The following is a 17,496-nucleotide window of genomic DNA, read 5'->3' as shown; positions in this document are numbered from 1 at the left end:
TTTATTTGGCCAAAGTGAAAATATACTCTCAATTTAATAAAGTATATTAACATATACAATAAATGTATCAACATTACTTGGGGAGAAAATGCCTCCCAACTGCTCTAGTGGATTCCAGATTCAGATGTACACAAAAATAATCAAATTGTCTAAGTGTCATCTAAAACAGTTTTAGGGCTTCCCTGGTGGCGCAGTGGTTGAGAGTCTGCCTGCCAATGCAGGGGGCATGGGTTCGAGCCCTGGTCTGGGAGGATCCCACGTGCCGCGGAGCAGCTGGGCCCGTGAGCCACAATTACTGAGCCTGCGCGTCTGGAGCCTGTGCTCCTCAGCAAGAGAGGCCGCGATAGTGAGAGGCCCGCGCACCGCGATGAAGAGTGGCCCCGGCTCGCCACAACTGGAGAAAGCCCTCGCACAGAAACGAAGACCCAACACAGCCAAAAGTAAATAAATAAATACTTAAAAAAAAAAAAAAGAAAGAAAAAAGAAAACAGTTTTAAGAGTAAAGGATGTTATATCCATGAAGTTCAATTATCCAAATGGTAGTGGGATAAAACAGAATCTTCTAAGTATTATCAATTCAAATACTGATTTTAACAGTCAACGTCCCCCCAAAATCTCAGTGACTTAACAAAACAGAGCTTAGATAAACAAAATGTGGTATAACCAAACAATGGAATGTTTTTCAGCCAAAAAGAAGAATAAAGTATCATACTATAAACATGAATGAACCTTGAAAACATGCTAATACGTTAATTAAGCCAGATACAAAAGGTCATATATTGACTAATTCCATTTCTACGAAGTGTCCAGAATAGGCAAATCCACAAAGTAGATTCGTTACTGCCAGTGGCTGAGAGGAGGGGAGATTAGTGAGTGGCTGCTAATAAGCGCTGGCTTCTTTCTGGGGTGACTGAAATGTTCTGAAATTAGTGATGATGGCTGCACAACTTCATGACTGTACTAAAAACCACTGAGTTGTACACTTTAAAAAGGTGAATGTTAGGGTATGTGAATTGTATCGCAATAAAAAAATAACAAAATTTTTTAATGTGTTTAAAAAGAAAAAAATATATAGCAAAGTCTTCTTTCTCCCATGTTACATGCCCATCTTGAGGGTCTGCTTCATGTTATAAGCACTCAGGGACGCAGGTTAAGGGAGCCTCTACCACCTAGAACACTTGGCAGAGAAAGGGAAACATGGAAAATTGCACTGCCGATCTTAAAGGCTTCAGATCTTTGGGTATATACCTCACCAAACACACTTCACTTTCTCTTAAAATCCACAGGCCAAAGCACTTGACCAAGTCTAACTTCAATGGGATAGAGAAGTACACTCCTGACTGGAAACATTTGGTTAATAGCATTAAGACCAGCATATTTATCTAATGAGCACTTAGTTCAATACCACACAGGCCAAGAGAAACAAGTAAGTCAGGATTCATGCCCTTAAGAAGCTCCCATGGGCTTCCCTGGTGGGGCAGTGGTTAAGAATCCACCTGCCAATGCAGGGGACACGGGTTCGAGCCCTCGTCCGGGAAGATCTCACATGCCGCAGAGCAACTAAGCCCGTGCGCCACAACTACTGAGCCTGCGCTTTAGAGCCCGTGAGCCACAACTACCGAGGCTGTGTGCTACAATTACTGAAGCCCGCGTGCCTAGAGCCCCTGCTCCGCAACAAGAGAAGCCACTGCAGTGAGACCCGCGCACCGCAACGATAAGTAGCCCCCGCTCACCGCAACTAGAGGAAGCCCGTGCACAGCAACAAAGACCCAACGCAGCCAAAAATAAATAATGTGTTATTTGTGTCAGTTTATAATAAATAATTAGTGTCAGTTTATTATAAATAATGTGTCAGTTTATAATAAAATAAATAAAAATAATAAAATAAATAAAATAAAATAAAATAATAAAATAATGTGTTTATTATAAATCATGTGTCAGTTTATTATAAATAATGTGTCAGTTTATTATCTTACTATTTTTCTATTTGTCCCATCTGTTCTCTGTACCTTTCTCTATCCTTTCTTGACTCCTTTATTTTCAAATTATTCCATTTTCTCTATTATCTTGTTAATTACACTTTTTACTATTTTTTTTAGTGATTACCCTAAGGTTATAGACTGCATCCTTGTCTTACCATAGTCTGAAATAAATGAGTACTTTTACCTCTTCCTCAACAATGCAAGGGCCTTAGAACATTTAAAATCCTTTTACCTTCTTCCTCAACAATGCAAGGGCCTTAGAACATTTTAAATCCTTTTACCTTCTTCCATCTTCCATGCAACTGTCATGTGTTTGAGTTATTTATATTATACCCTATAAGACATTATCACTATTATTATTCTACACTTGCATATTTATCTTTGTTTTCCTTCATTCCTACTGATTCTCCAAATTTTCATCTAGGGACATATTCTTTCTATCTGAAGAACATTCCAGTATTTCTTTAAAGTTAGAGACTACTGGTGATGAATTCTCCCAATTCTTGTCTAAAAAATGTATTTCTCCATTTCTCTTGGTTTTATTATCACCTCACCTCCTAATATAACTACATATTTCTGACTGAACGTCAGACACTGTTTATGAAAAATTATGGAAACAATTTGATGTCTAGGATAATGTTCTTTCTCCAGGAAGAATTTACTTTCGCTTCTGGTAAGCAACTAGAGGAGCTAGCAAATCCAGACCATCTTAATCCAATCAGGAATCAAGTGCCAGCTACAACAAGCTAGTCTGTAACTTATTATTCTTACTACACCTGGGATGTGATCCTTTAGGTTTGGTGGGACCCGAACTCCAATTTTTATTACCCTATCCCCATAAACCCATCAAAGCTCTATTAAATTTCTCAGCCTATTAGCTTCCTCTTCCAGAATAAATAGGTGCCTCTAGTAGAGAAATGGGTCAAGTGCTAGTCTCCCGTCTCTGGATTTCCTCCTTTTCCCAGGTCTTCGTCCTACAATTCTTCATTTTTTTATTAGCTCCCTGGCCCATTTAAAAAATTGTTCTCAGCAGGAGGGTTGGTCTAAAATTATCTAGCCTTATCAATCATATGTCTACGGCTGTACCTAACAGAGTACCTTGCATAGTTATATAGGAAAGAGCTAGCTATATTAGGTTCCCCACTAGGAAGCCCTGTAACCAATCAACCAGCTCAGTTGTTTTTATACTGTCCAAGAAATCAACTGTGATTGAGAAAAGCAACAGGGAGTCCTTAAGGTTTTGGAACAAGAAAGTATGCCCATCAAAAATTAGCATTTTTAGAGGATTAGTCAGTCAAAAGAACAGACTGCAGAAAGGCAGACCAGTAAGGAGAGTACTGCTCTAGTGCAGGCATGAGCCAATAATAAGGAAAAAGGTGACAGCAATGGTAATGAAAGGGGACAGAAGCAAATGAAGTTACCGTATTCTATCAACCTTGACTATCACCTGGAAATAACAGGTAAGGGAGAAAAAAGGAGTCAAAGGTGAATATAAAATCTCAAGTCTGAGAGTAAAACTGATTTGAGAGAAGAGGAATTTAGATTCAGACATGAATATGAAGTATCTGTAAGAAGAAATCCAAGTTGAAATGTCCAATAGGCATTTGGAAAAGCTGGTTTGAGCCCTCACCAAAAGTATAGTGATCGCTAAAAGTTTCAACAGAATTTGCCAAAACTAACCAGAATATTGTTCACTGAACTAATAAACCAATTTTGGTATATCAAAAAATCAGAACTGGAAATTCACATTTTGAGGCTTTGGAGACATGGAAAAAGGAAAATAAAATAGAGATGTTCATTACCACATTTAAAGAACAGAGGAGTGAAGCACAAGCGGAGAGAACGGTTTAAAAAAAAAACTAAGGCAAAACATATGTCACAGTTCAAACAATCTAGTAGTAAGTAAAAAGTATAGATATACACGTAATAAAATACAAGAGTAAGCAGAATACTAAGTAGGTTTAGCTATATAAGTAGTTTAATAAATTTAACAAAAAAAATTTTAAAGTTACCGAAGTGGTTGAAAAGTCATTGTTTCCAAAATGAAAACAATATTTATTTTTTTAAAAGAGGAAGCAAGTTAGATTACATTGTTATATTAAAGCATTTAGGTTCAACAAATTAAAATAATCTTTTACAATCTCTAAAAACCAGTATTCTCTAGCTTTTAAATCAATAACTGGGGAATAGGAAACATTATTTCATACACTCTTCAGTCCCTCCAACACTGATAATGGCTTTTGATAGAGATAAGTAAGTCACTCTGGGCCATGTAAACTATACACACACCAGTAGCTATTTTAAGATGCCCTTGAGAGATAAGAGGCTGATGCCCTAAAGGTTCAACTCATTGATTTTATCAACCGCAACACTAAATTTCTGATTATCTGCCAAATTCAACTAATCCCACACTCCTGTTTTAGCTCATAATAACAATATTTCATTACTAAAATCAGAGCTGCAACTGCAAACAAAACACTCCACCCAAATAAAACTTTTCTGGCTCATGGGGCCTGGCATACACTCTTGTTCTGTCCCCAGTGAAAACTGCCCTTAAGGTCTCTATAAGGTAGAGATTACACCAAGATTATGCCACATACTTGCAACACTGAATAAATTAATGTACTGGATTAACTGAACAATGAATAAATTCATTGCCTAAGCATCTAGAGACACAAAGATTAGTGGTCATACGAGGCTAATTATGCTACTCTGCCCACTGGTCAAATTTGATGCTGAGCATTCATTCAACTTCTGCTGAGCTGTAACTGTGCCAGGCACTAAGGATAAAAACACAAACAAGCCCTCAAAGGAGGACAGGGCTGTGAGGTGGCCACACGTGGACGCAAAAACAATACAGAGTTGTTATTGCCAAGACGCTACGAACGCACACAAGAAAAAGTTCCAGTGGCCTTTTTGTTTGTTTGTTTGTTTGAGGGGAGTGCGAGGGTTCTAGGAAGATTTTACACAGGTGGACACAAATGAGTTTAAACCTGAGAAAAGAATGAAGAAGCATTTGCCAAGCAGGAAGCAAAGAAAAAATATCTTAGAACTGAGCTTAAAGCAACCAGATGTTTCAGTAAAGCCACTTCATTTCAACGCTGAGAAAATTCACAAGATGGTATTAGCATGTTTAATCAAGAGGCACACAGTTGCTGAGTGGCAGAGTTGAGACCAGAGCCCAGGTCCCCATGTTTTTATCCACTTTACCCTGCTATTTAGTAATGGTTCGAGTTTACACTCTTTCACAAAAAAGATCATTTCAAAGTAAGACTTTTTTATAGTCCCGTATTGCTGAACTCAAAGTAGGACATCTATTGAGTCTAAAAACAAGCTAAATTCCCTGGTTTTACATCGTATATTACCTTCACATTTATCAATATGGTTTTTTAAACACTAGCATCAAAAGAGCTATCACCCTTGTCTATGTTATTTTTATAAAAATTATTCCTATTATTAGTATAAAGCAAAAATTCTTTGGTTACCTAATACGCTGTATTAGTAATGGTAGAGAAAACAGGCACTCTGAAACATACAGAACCAGTGGGAGCATATAACTTGGTACAACTTTTGTGAACCACAAAATATGGACATAGTAAATGACATGACAGGCAGACCTCGGAGATACTGCAGGTTCAACTGCAGACCACTGCAATAAAGCAAATATCAATAAATCGAGTCACATGAATTTTTTGTTTCACAGTGCATACAGACGTTATATTTACACTATACTATAGTCTGTTAAGTGTGCAATAGCATTATGTCTAAAAAAAACAATGTACATACCTTAATTTTAAAATACTTTATTGCTAAAAAATGCTAACCGTCATCTGAACCTTCAGCAAGTCACAGCAGTAATATCAAAGATCACTGATCACAAATCACAATAACAAATACAGAAATAATGAAAAAGTTTGAAATATTGCGAGAATTACCAAAATGTGACACAGAGACAAGAAGCAAGCAAATGCCATTGGAAAAATGATGCCGAAAGACTTGCTCAGCACATGGTTGCCTCAAACCTTCAATTTGTAAAAAATGCAATATCTGTGACGTACAATAAAGCGAAGCACAGTAAAAGTTACAAGATTGATTATTCACTGTAGCACTGTTAGTAACAGCAAAAGACTGGAAGCAACCTAAATATTCATTGATTAAAAAGTGGTTAAATATATTGAGGTACATCAATAAAGCAAGGTACAATGAACTATTATGCATTCCTGATAAAGAATAAAGGAGCTCTGCACACGCTGACAGGGATCACTCTCCAAAACCTCAGAAACTTACTCTCTGAACCTCAGTGACTCTCAAGTATTAGTACCCTGTGCAGCCCATCCTGGGCAAGTAACAGGTTACCTTTGTATTACTGACAATTGATCAAGCAAATTTATGCCAGAGAATGTAGCCAAGTGGCCTTCCAAAACTGCCAATTAGATATGAGCTTGATAACACAGTACTATAGTGCCCTCTAACTTTAAAAAATATCTTACAGTAATATTCTAATTGTAAGAATGAAATGTAGTCGTATAGTGCTTACAAAATTAAGTACAAGAAAAAATTCTACTCAAGCAGAAACTGCAATATGACAAATAACTAGCAAATCACAATTCTATCAGTCAAATTAATGACTCACGTGTGATGGCAAAGCATACGTGTAAAACATATTATAAAATTTCCAATTCACATTTCATAGATAACTTTTATAAGCAGGACGAGTAATTATTTTATCCTTATAATTTGAATTGAACTGGTTCCATTTCTGTTTTAGAATATTTAATATTATTTCAATAATAGCAAAACAGTATTCATAAAACAATCCTTTTTGAGATGCGTTCTTTGTTGATCTAATGAAATCTCTGGTACACTCTGCACCCCAAAGACCACCTAGACTTCAGGTTAAAAAACGAGATCAAACTCGGATTTCTACTAGAAAAGCTTTCACTATCCAACAGAGAGTAAATATTTATAAACATTCATTTGCTATACATTTCATTCAGCAAGTGATGCTTAGTATGCATGAGATACTGGGCAAGGTACTAACAGCACAATAATGAAAACAGACATGCTCCTCTGCCCTCTCAGGACACAATACTGGGGTGGGGAATGTGGGGAAGGAGAACAGCTAAACCAGAAATTACACGATGAACTACCATGATGTACTGGGTGTTACAGAAGCACAGATGAGGGGCTCCCAAACCTGACTTGGGGAACAAGGTATCAGAGAATGTTTCCCAAAACAAATGATGTCTAAGCGGCAGCCTAAATGGTAAGTTCACACTGACTGAAAAAATAAGAGGGCAGAGGAAAAGGAAGAATGTTTCAGGCAGTAAAGTTAACATGGCAAAAGCCAAGATGTGAGATAGTACCTAAAATGTTCAAGGAACTGAAATAAGTTCAGTATGCAGGAGCAGAAAGGTAAGACATCAGGCGCAGAAATAAGCAGGAGTCAGAAAGTGAAAGGCTTCCTAAATCATATTAAGAAATTTAGACTTTATTCTAATAGGAATATGATAATCAGAGCTGTACTTTAGAAACAGTCACTCTGATTGAAACGCAAGATTCTAGTTAGACGTGTTAAGACTAGAGACAGAGCACCAACTAAGATGAGCATTTTAGTAAAACTTGAGATGATGTGGCCTGGGCTGGGTGGTGGCCGAGTGGACAGGAGCCAAGAGAGAAATAGAACATAAGTAGGATTCAGCAGTAAATCAAACATGGGGATTCAGAGAGAGGGTAGAGTCAAGAATTAGTAAGCAAATCATTCAAAGCTACAATGCGCAGATCTTAGGTTTCATCTACGGTTTACATACAATGCCTAGCACTAAATATATTTGTTAAATGAATAAAGATTTTGTATTTAACGGCAAAAAGATGAAGAAAACAATTTACACTAACAACAGGAAAAAGATATATTTGGCTATGATAAACACAGCTCTGGCTATACTTTAAAAAAAAAAACAAAAACACAAGATAAGTGAGGAGAATATCCAAATATTCTCCAAAATAGCAACCCAGCACTTGCTAGAAACTGTGGATATCTTAGAATTGCTGGAGCACTTCCTAACTGTGGTGTGGACCCTGGTGATCTACTGCTGAGTGACTTTTCTGCACATCTTGTAACTTCTACACCACAACTAAAATGTGATCTGGTCCTGGAATAAACATAGTACCTGACCTTCAAGCACTGGAAACTTTACTGAGGCAGGGAGGGGCAGAGTAGGATCAAGAAGCCAAGTGTTTCCTTAAATAAAATATTTCCTGCAACTTGCCCCAGATTTTACAGCTGGGATGATGTTCATCTGTAGAGGGTTTATCAACAAAATGCTGACTTCAGTTGTTTATATTAGCAAATATTAGAAACTGGTAGGCAAATAACACTTTAAAGATAATAATTTTTAAAAAAGTTCCAGAAAAAAATTAAAATATACACGTTTATAATATAAAAGTCACCAAATACTGAAGTAAACAGAACAAATAAGGTTTTACATAAAAGAAATATTGCATGGTAATAAACAGGATTAAAATCGGAAATACATTTAATCCAAAAATGTCCACAGTTTATGTCAAATTTTCAAATTAATCTATTCCAAAGATAAGACAATTTGATCAATATTTATCTATAAAATATTTATAAATTTATGTCATAATCAAATGAACAAGCCTCCAAAGGTATACTATACAAGCTAATTCCAACCAGTCAGAAAATCCCAAAGAAGCTAAAATCAATACCATAAGTTCTTTACCTGCAGCTCCTTTGAGACTCTTTCTAAGTGATTAGTTATCTTTTTAATCAGATCACTATACATCTGTTCCGAGTGCTGCTGGCATACACATTTATACACACAACTGTGGGGAGGAGGGGAGACAGAAAAACCAAGTTAATGATTTTAAGGTTGAAGCACTTAATTCAACCTAAGGTTAAGGCATACCCTCAATATGTAACCACTGGTCAAACAATTAATTCAGGCCTCAAAAAGTGACCAACTGCAACTCTTAAAACAAAAATTTATCCTGCCCCAATCAGTGTTCATATGGCAGAGACATTATCACCAGCTACAAATAATCTTTTTGAGTATTCTATTAAATTTTTTATCAGTATTAGATAATCTAATATTGGGTGATAATCTGAGAGTCTGACTAAGATAACTACTTATAAGCCAGTTTCTCTCTCGTTTTCATGAATGTCAAAATAAGGAAGAGAGAGTGACAATCAGCAGAAGGTTTCTAACTAACAAAAACGTTTGCTATGTAACCTCTTTGTGCATCACTTGTGTAGAACAGCACAGTTGTCACTTCCTCCTCTTGTGACTGGGCTGATCTCACAACCCACCCCAGTCCTCACTAATTTGCTACTTCCATCTACCAGGAGCTGGGAAACAAAATAACCAAAGATAGTTAAACTTGTGTGCCACAAACATCAGCAGATTAAGCTAACATCTCCCTGTGATACTAAAACTACATATTTTTTGCCTTTTTCACTGACCTCTATAATTTCTGCATTAGGTATGGCAGGTGTGGCAGGCTGAGGTAGGATTAACACTATCTTCATTTGAAAACCAATTCTGAAGCAAAAAGTATAAATCAAACCCCCAATCCACAAGTATGGAACATATAAATAACTTACAGAGCCTTAATGTAGGTATCATATATTATATGCATACATACTGTCATAATTCAAGTGCTGTGAACTTCAATATACCCTCTAAAACCCAAGCAAATTAAATCTTGACTTACCTGTATATCTGTTCATAGGATATGGGGATATAGTCACCAGGACTCTGAGTTAAAAGCTGATCTATGGCACCATCCAATTTTGGCCAGTATGTGCTCTTATAATCTTCAATAGTTATAACATTCATTACTAAAAGTAAAAAGTAAAATTAATATTACTATGTGCCACATGTAAAATAAACACAAATCAATTTTGCATTCTCAAATTCCTCTCACTTACTCTCTGATTTTACATTGACACTCTGTCACCTAAATACAACTCAATTATTATCCCATTTCCAATTTCAAAAAACCCAACCTGGCAAGGGATTTTAAGCAGCCATTAATTATGATTTAAAAAAGAATTACTATGAATCTGTTCATCTTTAAAAATAAAAACAAAACAAGCAATTATCTCTGGGTCCCTTTCCCGGTTTCCGTTATCAGTGGAGAGTTCTTAACACGCACTGACCCTCAAATACACATTGCCAATGATGTGACAAGACGGCCTACTCATGAACCACGATGAAGTGCTGGGAAACTATGACCTCCAATCAATCTTTACAGACAGCTCTGGGGAATCAACCTAGGGAAAGGACTATGGAAATTAAATTCCAAATGCTACGGTGCTAAAAACTCACAGAGATTTTATGGCACCACCAGTACCTCCTGGACATGACTACAGCTCTTGACTCAGGCTCTCCCTAGCCTACCCTTTAGATAAGCCCAACAGAAAAAAAACGTGGATGAACTGGAGCCTTACATTGAAAAGCGTACCTCATTCCTAATGGCTGGCTCTTATTCCTCCATGATAGGTTTAATAAAGCATTTGTAACAGGTTGTCCTAACAACTGTGAAATCCAGGGGTGATGGGTGCTTCACAACAATGAAATGCTAATGTTAAGAAGAGCTACCCAAAGCACCTAAGATACCCTGTGTCTTATGAACCATGGTAGGAGCTAACAACTACTAGATCAGCCATTTTACTGTTTATTTTTATCAGAAACTCAAGAGCAGAAGGTTGGCTTCCCCGAGAGCACACAGCTAATCACTGGCAGAGGCACCAGGCAAAGCAGAGCCTTGACCTCGCATCTTTCTATCACATTACTCATTTCCAAATTTTAGTCATTCAGGTTCAAGACGTTTCTCATATCTATGTGCCACCTATATCATGTTTGTTCAATATTTTCTTTAAATCAGTTCACTTTTTTTTTTTTTTTGCTTAAATATACTTAAAGGACACTTGAGGAGTGAACTATTGATTTACACAACACAGAATAATCTTAAATGTATTCTGCTAAATCAAAGAATCAGACCAAAAAAGGCTACATATGGTAAGACTCTCTCTTATTTATAAAGGCATAACTATAGGGAGGAAAACACATCAGTGGTTGCCAGGGACTGGAAGGTGGAAAGAAGGACTGTCTGCAAAGGGGAAGCAGGAAGGAATTTTTAAGACAATGGACTCTTTTGTATGGAACCGCGGTAGCGGATACACCACTCCATGCATTTATCAAAACCAACAGAACTATACACTATAAAAAGTACATTCACTGTATGAAAGAAAAAAAAAAAATTTCACCCAGGATGTAGTGGTAAAGATGGAATGGCAAACTGTGGCAAATGAATCTAATTTACAAATGAATCACATAACCCACACTAAAAAAAAAAAAAAAAAACAGGGAAGAAAATGGAGAAGAAAGGAACGTTTTGACTACGTATAAGGCTAAAAACAAAAAGAACTGTACATGCGTGTGCACACACAGGCACATACACAAAAGGTAGAAGGAGGCCAGATGCTGGAGGGCCTTATGGGCAATGGAAAGACTTCGCCTTTCACTCTAAGATGAGGACATGTGGAAGGTTTTGAGCAGACAGTGATGTAATCTGACTTTGATTTTCTATGGATCATTCCAGCTTCTGTACTAGCAATAAACTAAGTTAGAAGGCTGTGAGATGATGGGGGATTGGAGCAGGTGGTAGCAGTGAGGGCAAGAGGAGAGGTCAGATTTTGAATATATTTTAAGGTAGAGCCAACAAGATTTGCTGATGGTTTGGATGTGAGATGTGAGAGAAGGGTCAAGGATGACTCTGAAGTTTTTAGCCTTCAGCACCGAAGGATGGGGTTGCCGTTGACTAAGATGAGGAGGATGTAGGAGAAGCTTAGCACGTCTGGGAGTGAAGCTGAAACTGTTGGTACCCCACCCATTTACAGTGATCCACAAAGGCCACTGTCAACACCTACCATCATTTGCCAGTGTTCTCTCTGGCTGCCGGGGTTGCTCTGCCTGAAGGAGAGGTAGGTTGGAAGTTCTAGAGAATTAACACCCCCAGGAGCCACCATCAGGTAACGACTAATGAGAACTCAGTGCAAATACCCAGCGTCTCCCTTTACTCTGGGTGAGTATGCACTGACTCCCAAGTCCCCACTGGGACTCCCTCCAGTCCCGCAGCGCTGCCTTCTTTACGGCGCCCTTACCATCCCTGTCTCTGTCTCCACACTCCTGCAGGTGCTTCCTAGAATCACCCCCTTGTGCATAAAACTACTCGCACTTAAAGTAAGAATTGATCAAAAACAGAAAAGTAGTGTCATTTGCAATACAGAAATAAACACAGTGTTATTAAATTCTAGCTAGGTCCTACTGCCTTTAAAGGTTCTGAGTGAAGCTTGCTTTCCCTGTGAATAAAGGAGATCGGCAGATGCTGAGAAGTGTTACACACTAGCTCCAAAATATCACCTTTCTGCTTTCAGAAGGATTTAAAAAAATAAAATAAAATTTTTTTTTAAAATAACTGAAAAACAAAGAACTTTCTCACTATGTGATTCTAGGTTATTGAACCTCCTATCAAGTGTTTATCACCTAAACCACATCATACACCTGCTCTACGCCAAATGCTGGGAATTAAGGAACGTAAGTGACAAGCTCAGAAAGAAAACTTTAAGTACTGAAAGCCAAGAATGAACACACCAACCCCATGGGTTCCTGGACCGCTCGGTTCAATTAACTCCACCCTGCGCTGAAGGTGGGGAGACACCTTCTTTCCAAGCACACGTTTCACACTTCGGCAAATCTCCAAGTCAAAGATATGACAGAGGAAAAAGAACCTAAGGTGTGAAGTCCCGCAGCTGTAAGGACAGAATGAAGTTCCACAGAAGCAATGATTTCTGATACCTCTCAGGTGTCTTTCATGTGGCATTAAAAAAAAAACAAAAAAACAAAAACTGCTCTGGTTTTAAATATCTTTGAAAACAGACTTTCAAACCAAAACGAAAAAGGCACAAGTCACAGTAGAAAATCTTAAATCCTAACTAAGCATCTAAAAAGAAGCTATATCTATTTCCACATATATTTTGCTTGAAAAACAACAGAAAACCAATTCGCTTACATGCTAGCTATTACTGAGTGAATGTTTGTGTCCCCCCAAGACTCCTGTGTTGAAATCCTAACCCCCAATGTGATGGCATTAGGAGGTGGAGCCTTTGGGAGGTGTTTAGGTCATGGGGTGGAGCCCTCACATGAATGGATTTAGAGTCTCTAGAGAACTCCCTCACCCTTCTGCCATGTGAGGACCCAGTGAGAAGATGGCCTTCTATGAACCAGGAAGCAGGCTCTCTCACCAGACTCTGAATCTGCCAGCGTCTTGATCTTAGACTTCTCATCCTCCAAAAGTGTGAGAGATAAATAAGCCACCCAGACTATGACAGTCTGGTACAGCAGCATGAACAGACTTAAGACACTGGCTAACATGACTTTCTTCTCAGGAGCCACCCAATCTTCACCATAGTAGCAAAGGAAAGCAGAATACAGAGAAGCATCTGCAGAGCTACAGGGAGTTTGAAGAATGAGCACTAGTTGGTATTCATACACTTAGCCAAAGATTAGGAAGGTTTTTCATACCAATCTGTGGTCAACACTTAAAATGACAATCCAGAAAATTTTAAGATATTGAATTCCTTGCTAATCTCAACCCAATCTCTGACTTAAAACAAACAAAATATATTAGCTGTTTGGTTTATCTAACATTTGACACGCACAGCCTCAAAGTGTGTGTGTATGTGTGTGTGTGCATGCGTGCAGTCCTGAATTCTAAAACTAGATCCTCTAGCTAGAGAAATGTAATCAATCGCTTTCAACTTTGCCCACAGAAACGTTCAGACTAACCAAAAAAAATATGAAACATGGAACCTAAACAAAAATGAAATTACCATTAAATAACTAAATTTTATCCAGGTTAGATTTTCCAGCTTGAAAAAAATGCACTATTTTTTAAACTGTTTAAAGAAGGTATTCTAAACTCAAATGCCTACAAGGCCCAGGCCATTAACATAAATGAGTAAAACAGGCCTGGTATAAGAATAAAAAAGAGCAGTGAGCATTTCAATGAGCTGGAGAATGCATATGCCCTCTAGAGACATTCAAGTTCACAAAATGTAAAAACCCTCAGGTTGCCCTCAAAACATCACGCCACAAGGCTTAAACCTTGAAACTCATAAAATAACAAGCTCACATAGCCTCAGTTCTATTGAGAAAGTACTACAACTGACCTTTACTAAAATAAAGTGAAATAAAATCTAAAACACATGGAATAGCTGGAATCTAAGGTTCAAGAAATACTATCAGGTTGCTAATAAATGAGAAACTATTAGGGATATGTAATTCATACCAGGCAGGAATAAATATGTTCAACTCTCATACTTGGTTATCCAAGTAACTTATCAACACTTGACATATTATGTGTTTATTATCAATCTTCCTCAAACTAGACATAAGCCCCTTGGAGAAGGAATTCAGCGCTAGAGCCCCAACTCCAAACTATCATATGATTTGGTATTCAATAATGTATGTGAAGTAAATTAATTTAATGGAAGTCAAAATAAATGTTTAATATAAAAACAGTCCAAGGCATACTACTTATTAGTAGCTCTGGAATTAAAAATTGAAGTGCATTTGGTTTCACACGGGCTAAAGCAAACCAGGTAAGCCCTACCAGATATTCCTTTTGAGTTTTTTTCTTGTTACTTGTTTGTAAGGGGAGGATATACTCAGCAACTACAGCAGGTATTATTAATTCATCCTTGGTCTACTGCGAAGACTGGCCACTACCTTCTATCAGTGGCTCTCAAAATCTGATACCAGAGCAGCAACAGCATCACCTGGAAACTTGTTAACTTAATGTAAATGCAACCTGCCAGGCCCCAACCCAGACTCACGGAGTCAGAAAAGTGGGGAGCGTGTAACACATGATACAGAAATCCATTTGAGCCCTCCAGGTGACTCTTATGCCTGCTACTTTGAGAACCACTGCCTAATGCTCCTACTCAAGCTCAGGACAGCCAAGGGTCACAGTGCTCCTCTGTTCTCAATTGCTAGCACATGGTTGTTGGTTCCGAACAACTCAAACTGGAGAGTCAAATAAAGGTGTAAATGTAGCACAGAAAAAAATTTAAAGGGCAGCTAGGAACTGTTTTATGTCAAAAAAGCATTAAAGTTCTACTCTTCCATGTCCCTTCTCCCCACCAAAAAGGCCACTTTCATTAAGAATTGGCTCCTTAAGAAGAATACAGCATTGGCAATTATGAAATAAATGATTAAGCCAAATTAAACAGGCTAAATTGTGTCTCAAACATAGTGGCCTTTTAGATTAATTGTACTAATTACAATTAGATAATCTGACAAATGGACTAGGAGAAAAAAGCTCTGGGCTTTGCTTTTAACTCTGGCTAGGGTATGTGATCTAAGAGAAAAATTACGACTTCTTGTTGTCACAGCAAGCCCATCTATCAATAACAGTCTTGTAAATCTGTGTGGTCCAAAACATTACCACCTGGTAGAATATTATTCTCCCTCCAGCACAAGGGGATGTCTGAAATCTTTCAAGTAATGGACAGAGAGAAGCTGAAGGCCAAGAACAAGGCCTGCAGAATGGGGAGAAGCCTTTGGGAATAAAGAAAAAGATCAGTCAGGGTGGAAGAGAATCAGAATCAGAACAAGGTTGTGTAGTGTAACAAATAAATGGAGTTTTACTCTTTATTAAAAAAAACAAAATCCCAGTTACTTATTTCTCTCAAAAGGAAAATAATTTGATCCTGGCAAAGGAAAGAGTAATACTTAGCTGCTCCTAAGAGAACTGCCAAGTTGGGGAAAAAAAAAGTAATAGAAGTGACCAAATCCTTTAAAGATCCTTTTCCATATTAGGAGGAAAAAAACAAAAGCTGTGCCAGCTACTCAGGTATATTTTGATTCGCCAGTAAAAGATGATAGCTAACGTTAAGTCCTAATGAAGCAACTGTTTCTGAAGTAAGCTAAAAACTTTTTAAAGTTATATGCTCTATGGGGAGTTTCTAAGTTTTAAGTTCTAAATTGCATGTGTTTGGGAAGTTTCTAAGTTATAGGGTTTGGGGTTTAGGGTTACATTTATATAAACAAATAACTACATAACATTTTGGTCCAGATAAGGCTTATAACATACGAACTATATGAAACCATATAACCTGCTTTGCCTTGTTTCAAATGACATGTTTCTTTCCTCCAAACACTGAAAAACTTGTATAGAAAACACACTCCATTGTTGTTTTACTGCTTAGAAATAGACACATTTCTCAAATTGAGGAAAAAACAGAACAGTAGAAACTTCCTTCATCACTACTATCTTAAAAACAGAAAGTAGCTGCAGGGGCCTACCAGCAAGATTGAAATCTATCATACATTATTTTAGAATAGTTACTGCACAACATTATTCTACAATTACAACATCACACTTGAGCCTGTGACACAGTTCTCACTATGAACATGTTATGAAAGTACATATATGAAAAGGTCTTAGTGCTATCAAAACATCCATTATGGCTCCAACTCCAACTAATCCAAAATCTCATAATATTCAAATAGAAAGTATCTGCTCAATTGTGATTACATATGTGCAAACCATGCTAACTGCACATCTGCCATAGTTTTAAAATTCTGTTTTCCCTGCAAGATTTAAACAAGTCAAACTCTCCATGGCATTAAGACCAGGAAAGTAACTCTGAAGTAGTAGCATAAGGCAGTGTGTGCTGAGGTGGAAACACCAACAGGTGAGCTAATCTTGCCCTGCAGGACCCTGAGAAGTTCAGGACCTAAGGACAGGATACAATGAGCGAGGTTTAGAGGCAGAGAGTTGGTGGCTGGAGTGGGAAGGGTGAAGATTGGCTGCAAGTCTGTAGACTAAACAGTAAAAAAAGAAAAGAGTTATTCTGCACAGAAACTGAAAGGTAAAAGCTTGGGACTCCAGGACAGATACATGGTGGGTGGGTGGGAAGCACAGGGCTGGCAGATTTAAGTAAAGTCAAAAGTCAAAATAAGAAACGTTCAAACATCTAACCCTGCTCCTTTTCTTTAATTCTAGAATGCCATCGGCCAGGAGAAGTGTCTTTACTTCCTGCCCCACCTACCCAACCGTACCATTCTCCCAGAAAGGAAGAAGATCCTTCCCTAGAGAAACGGAACAGTCCCAAAGAAAAGACATTCACATACTATTTGGCAGTTCCCCAAGAAACAGCAGCTTTGCATCCAATTAACCCCAAGTGAAGCCCAACACTTACACTTGGCAAGGTCCCTCGTAAACAGAGAACTACCAAGTAGCCTTTTTCACTTTTAAATACGAATAGACAGCTAAGGATCACCAAAATTTGCAAAGTCTCAGACATCAGAGATCAAAACAAACAAAAATTGCAAAGATAAAAGCAAAGATAACTAAAAGAACAAAAGAAAACTTTTTTAAAAACCCAATAATTACTATGCTGAGAAGATAAAAATTAGTAACA

The 17,496-nt window shown here is 37.7% G+C and overlaps 1 protein-coding gene across 3 annotated transcripts in view; it reads right to left on the bottom strand.

Moving 5' to 3' along the window:
- CACUL1 (CDK2 associated cullin domain 1) overlaps window positions 1-17,496 on the bottom strand; it is a 63,503-nt gene that overhangs the window by 32,482 nt on the left and 13,525 nt on the right. For all 3 annotated transcript variants that reach the window (XM_059899585.1, XM_059899584.1, XM_059899586.1), the window contains exons 2-3: window positions 9,717-9,843; window positions 8,726-8,828 (exon numbers count right to left, since the gene is read on the bottom strand). In XM_059899585.1, coding sequence (XP_059755568.1) covers window positions 8,726-8,828; window positions 9,717-9,843 — 230 coding nt within the window. The remainder of the gene's footprint in view (window positions 1-8,725; window positions 8,829-9,716; window positions 9,844-17,496) is intronic.

The sequence above is a fragment of the Balaenoptera ricei genome, chromosome 16 (assembly GCF_028023285.1).
Source record: "Balaenoptera ricei isolate mBalRic1 chromosome 16, mBalRic1.hap2, whole genome shotgun sequence".
Lineage (NCBI taxonomy): Eukaryota > Metazoa > Chordata > Mammalia > Artiodactyla > Balaenopteridae > Balaenoptera > Balaenoptera ricei.
This window is presented reverse-complemented; position numbering and strand designations above follow the sequence as displayed.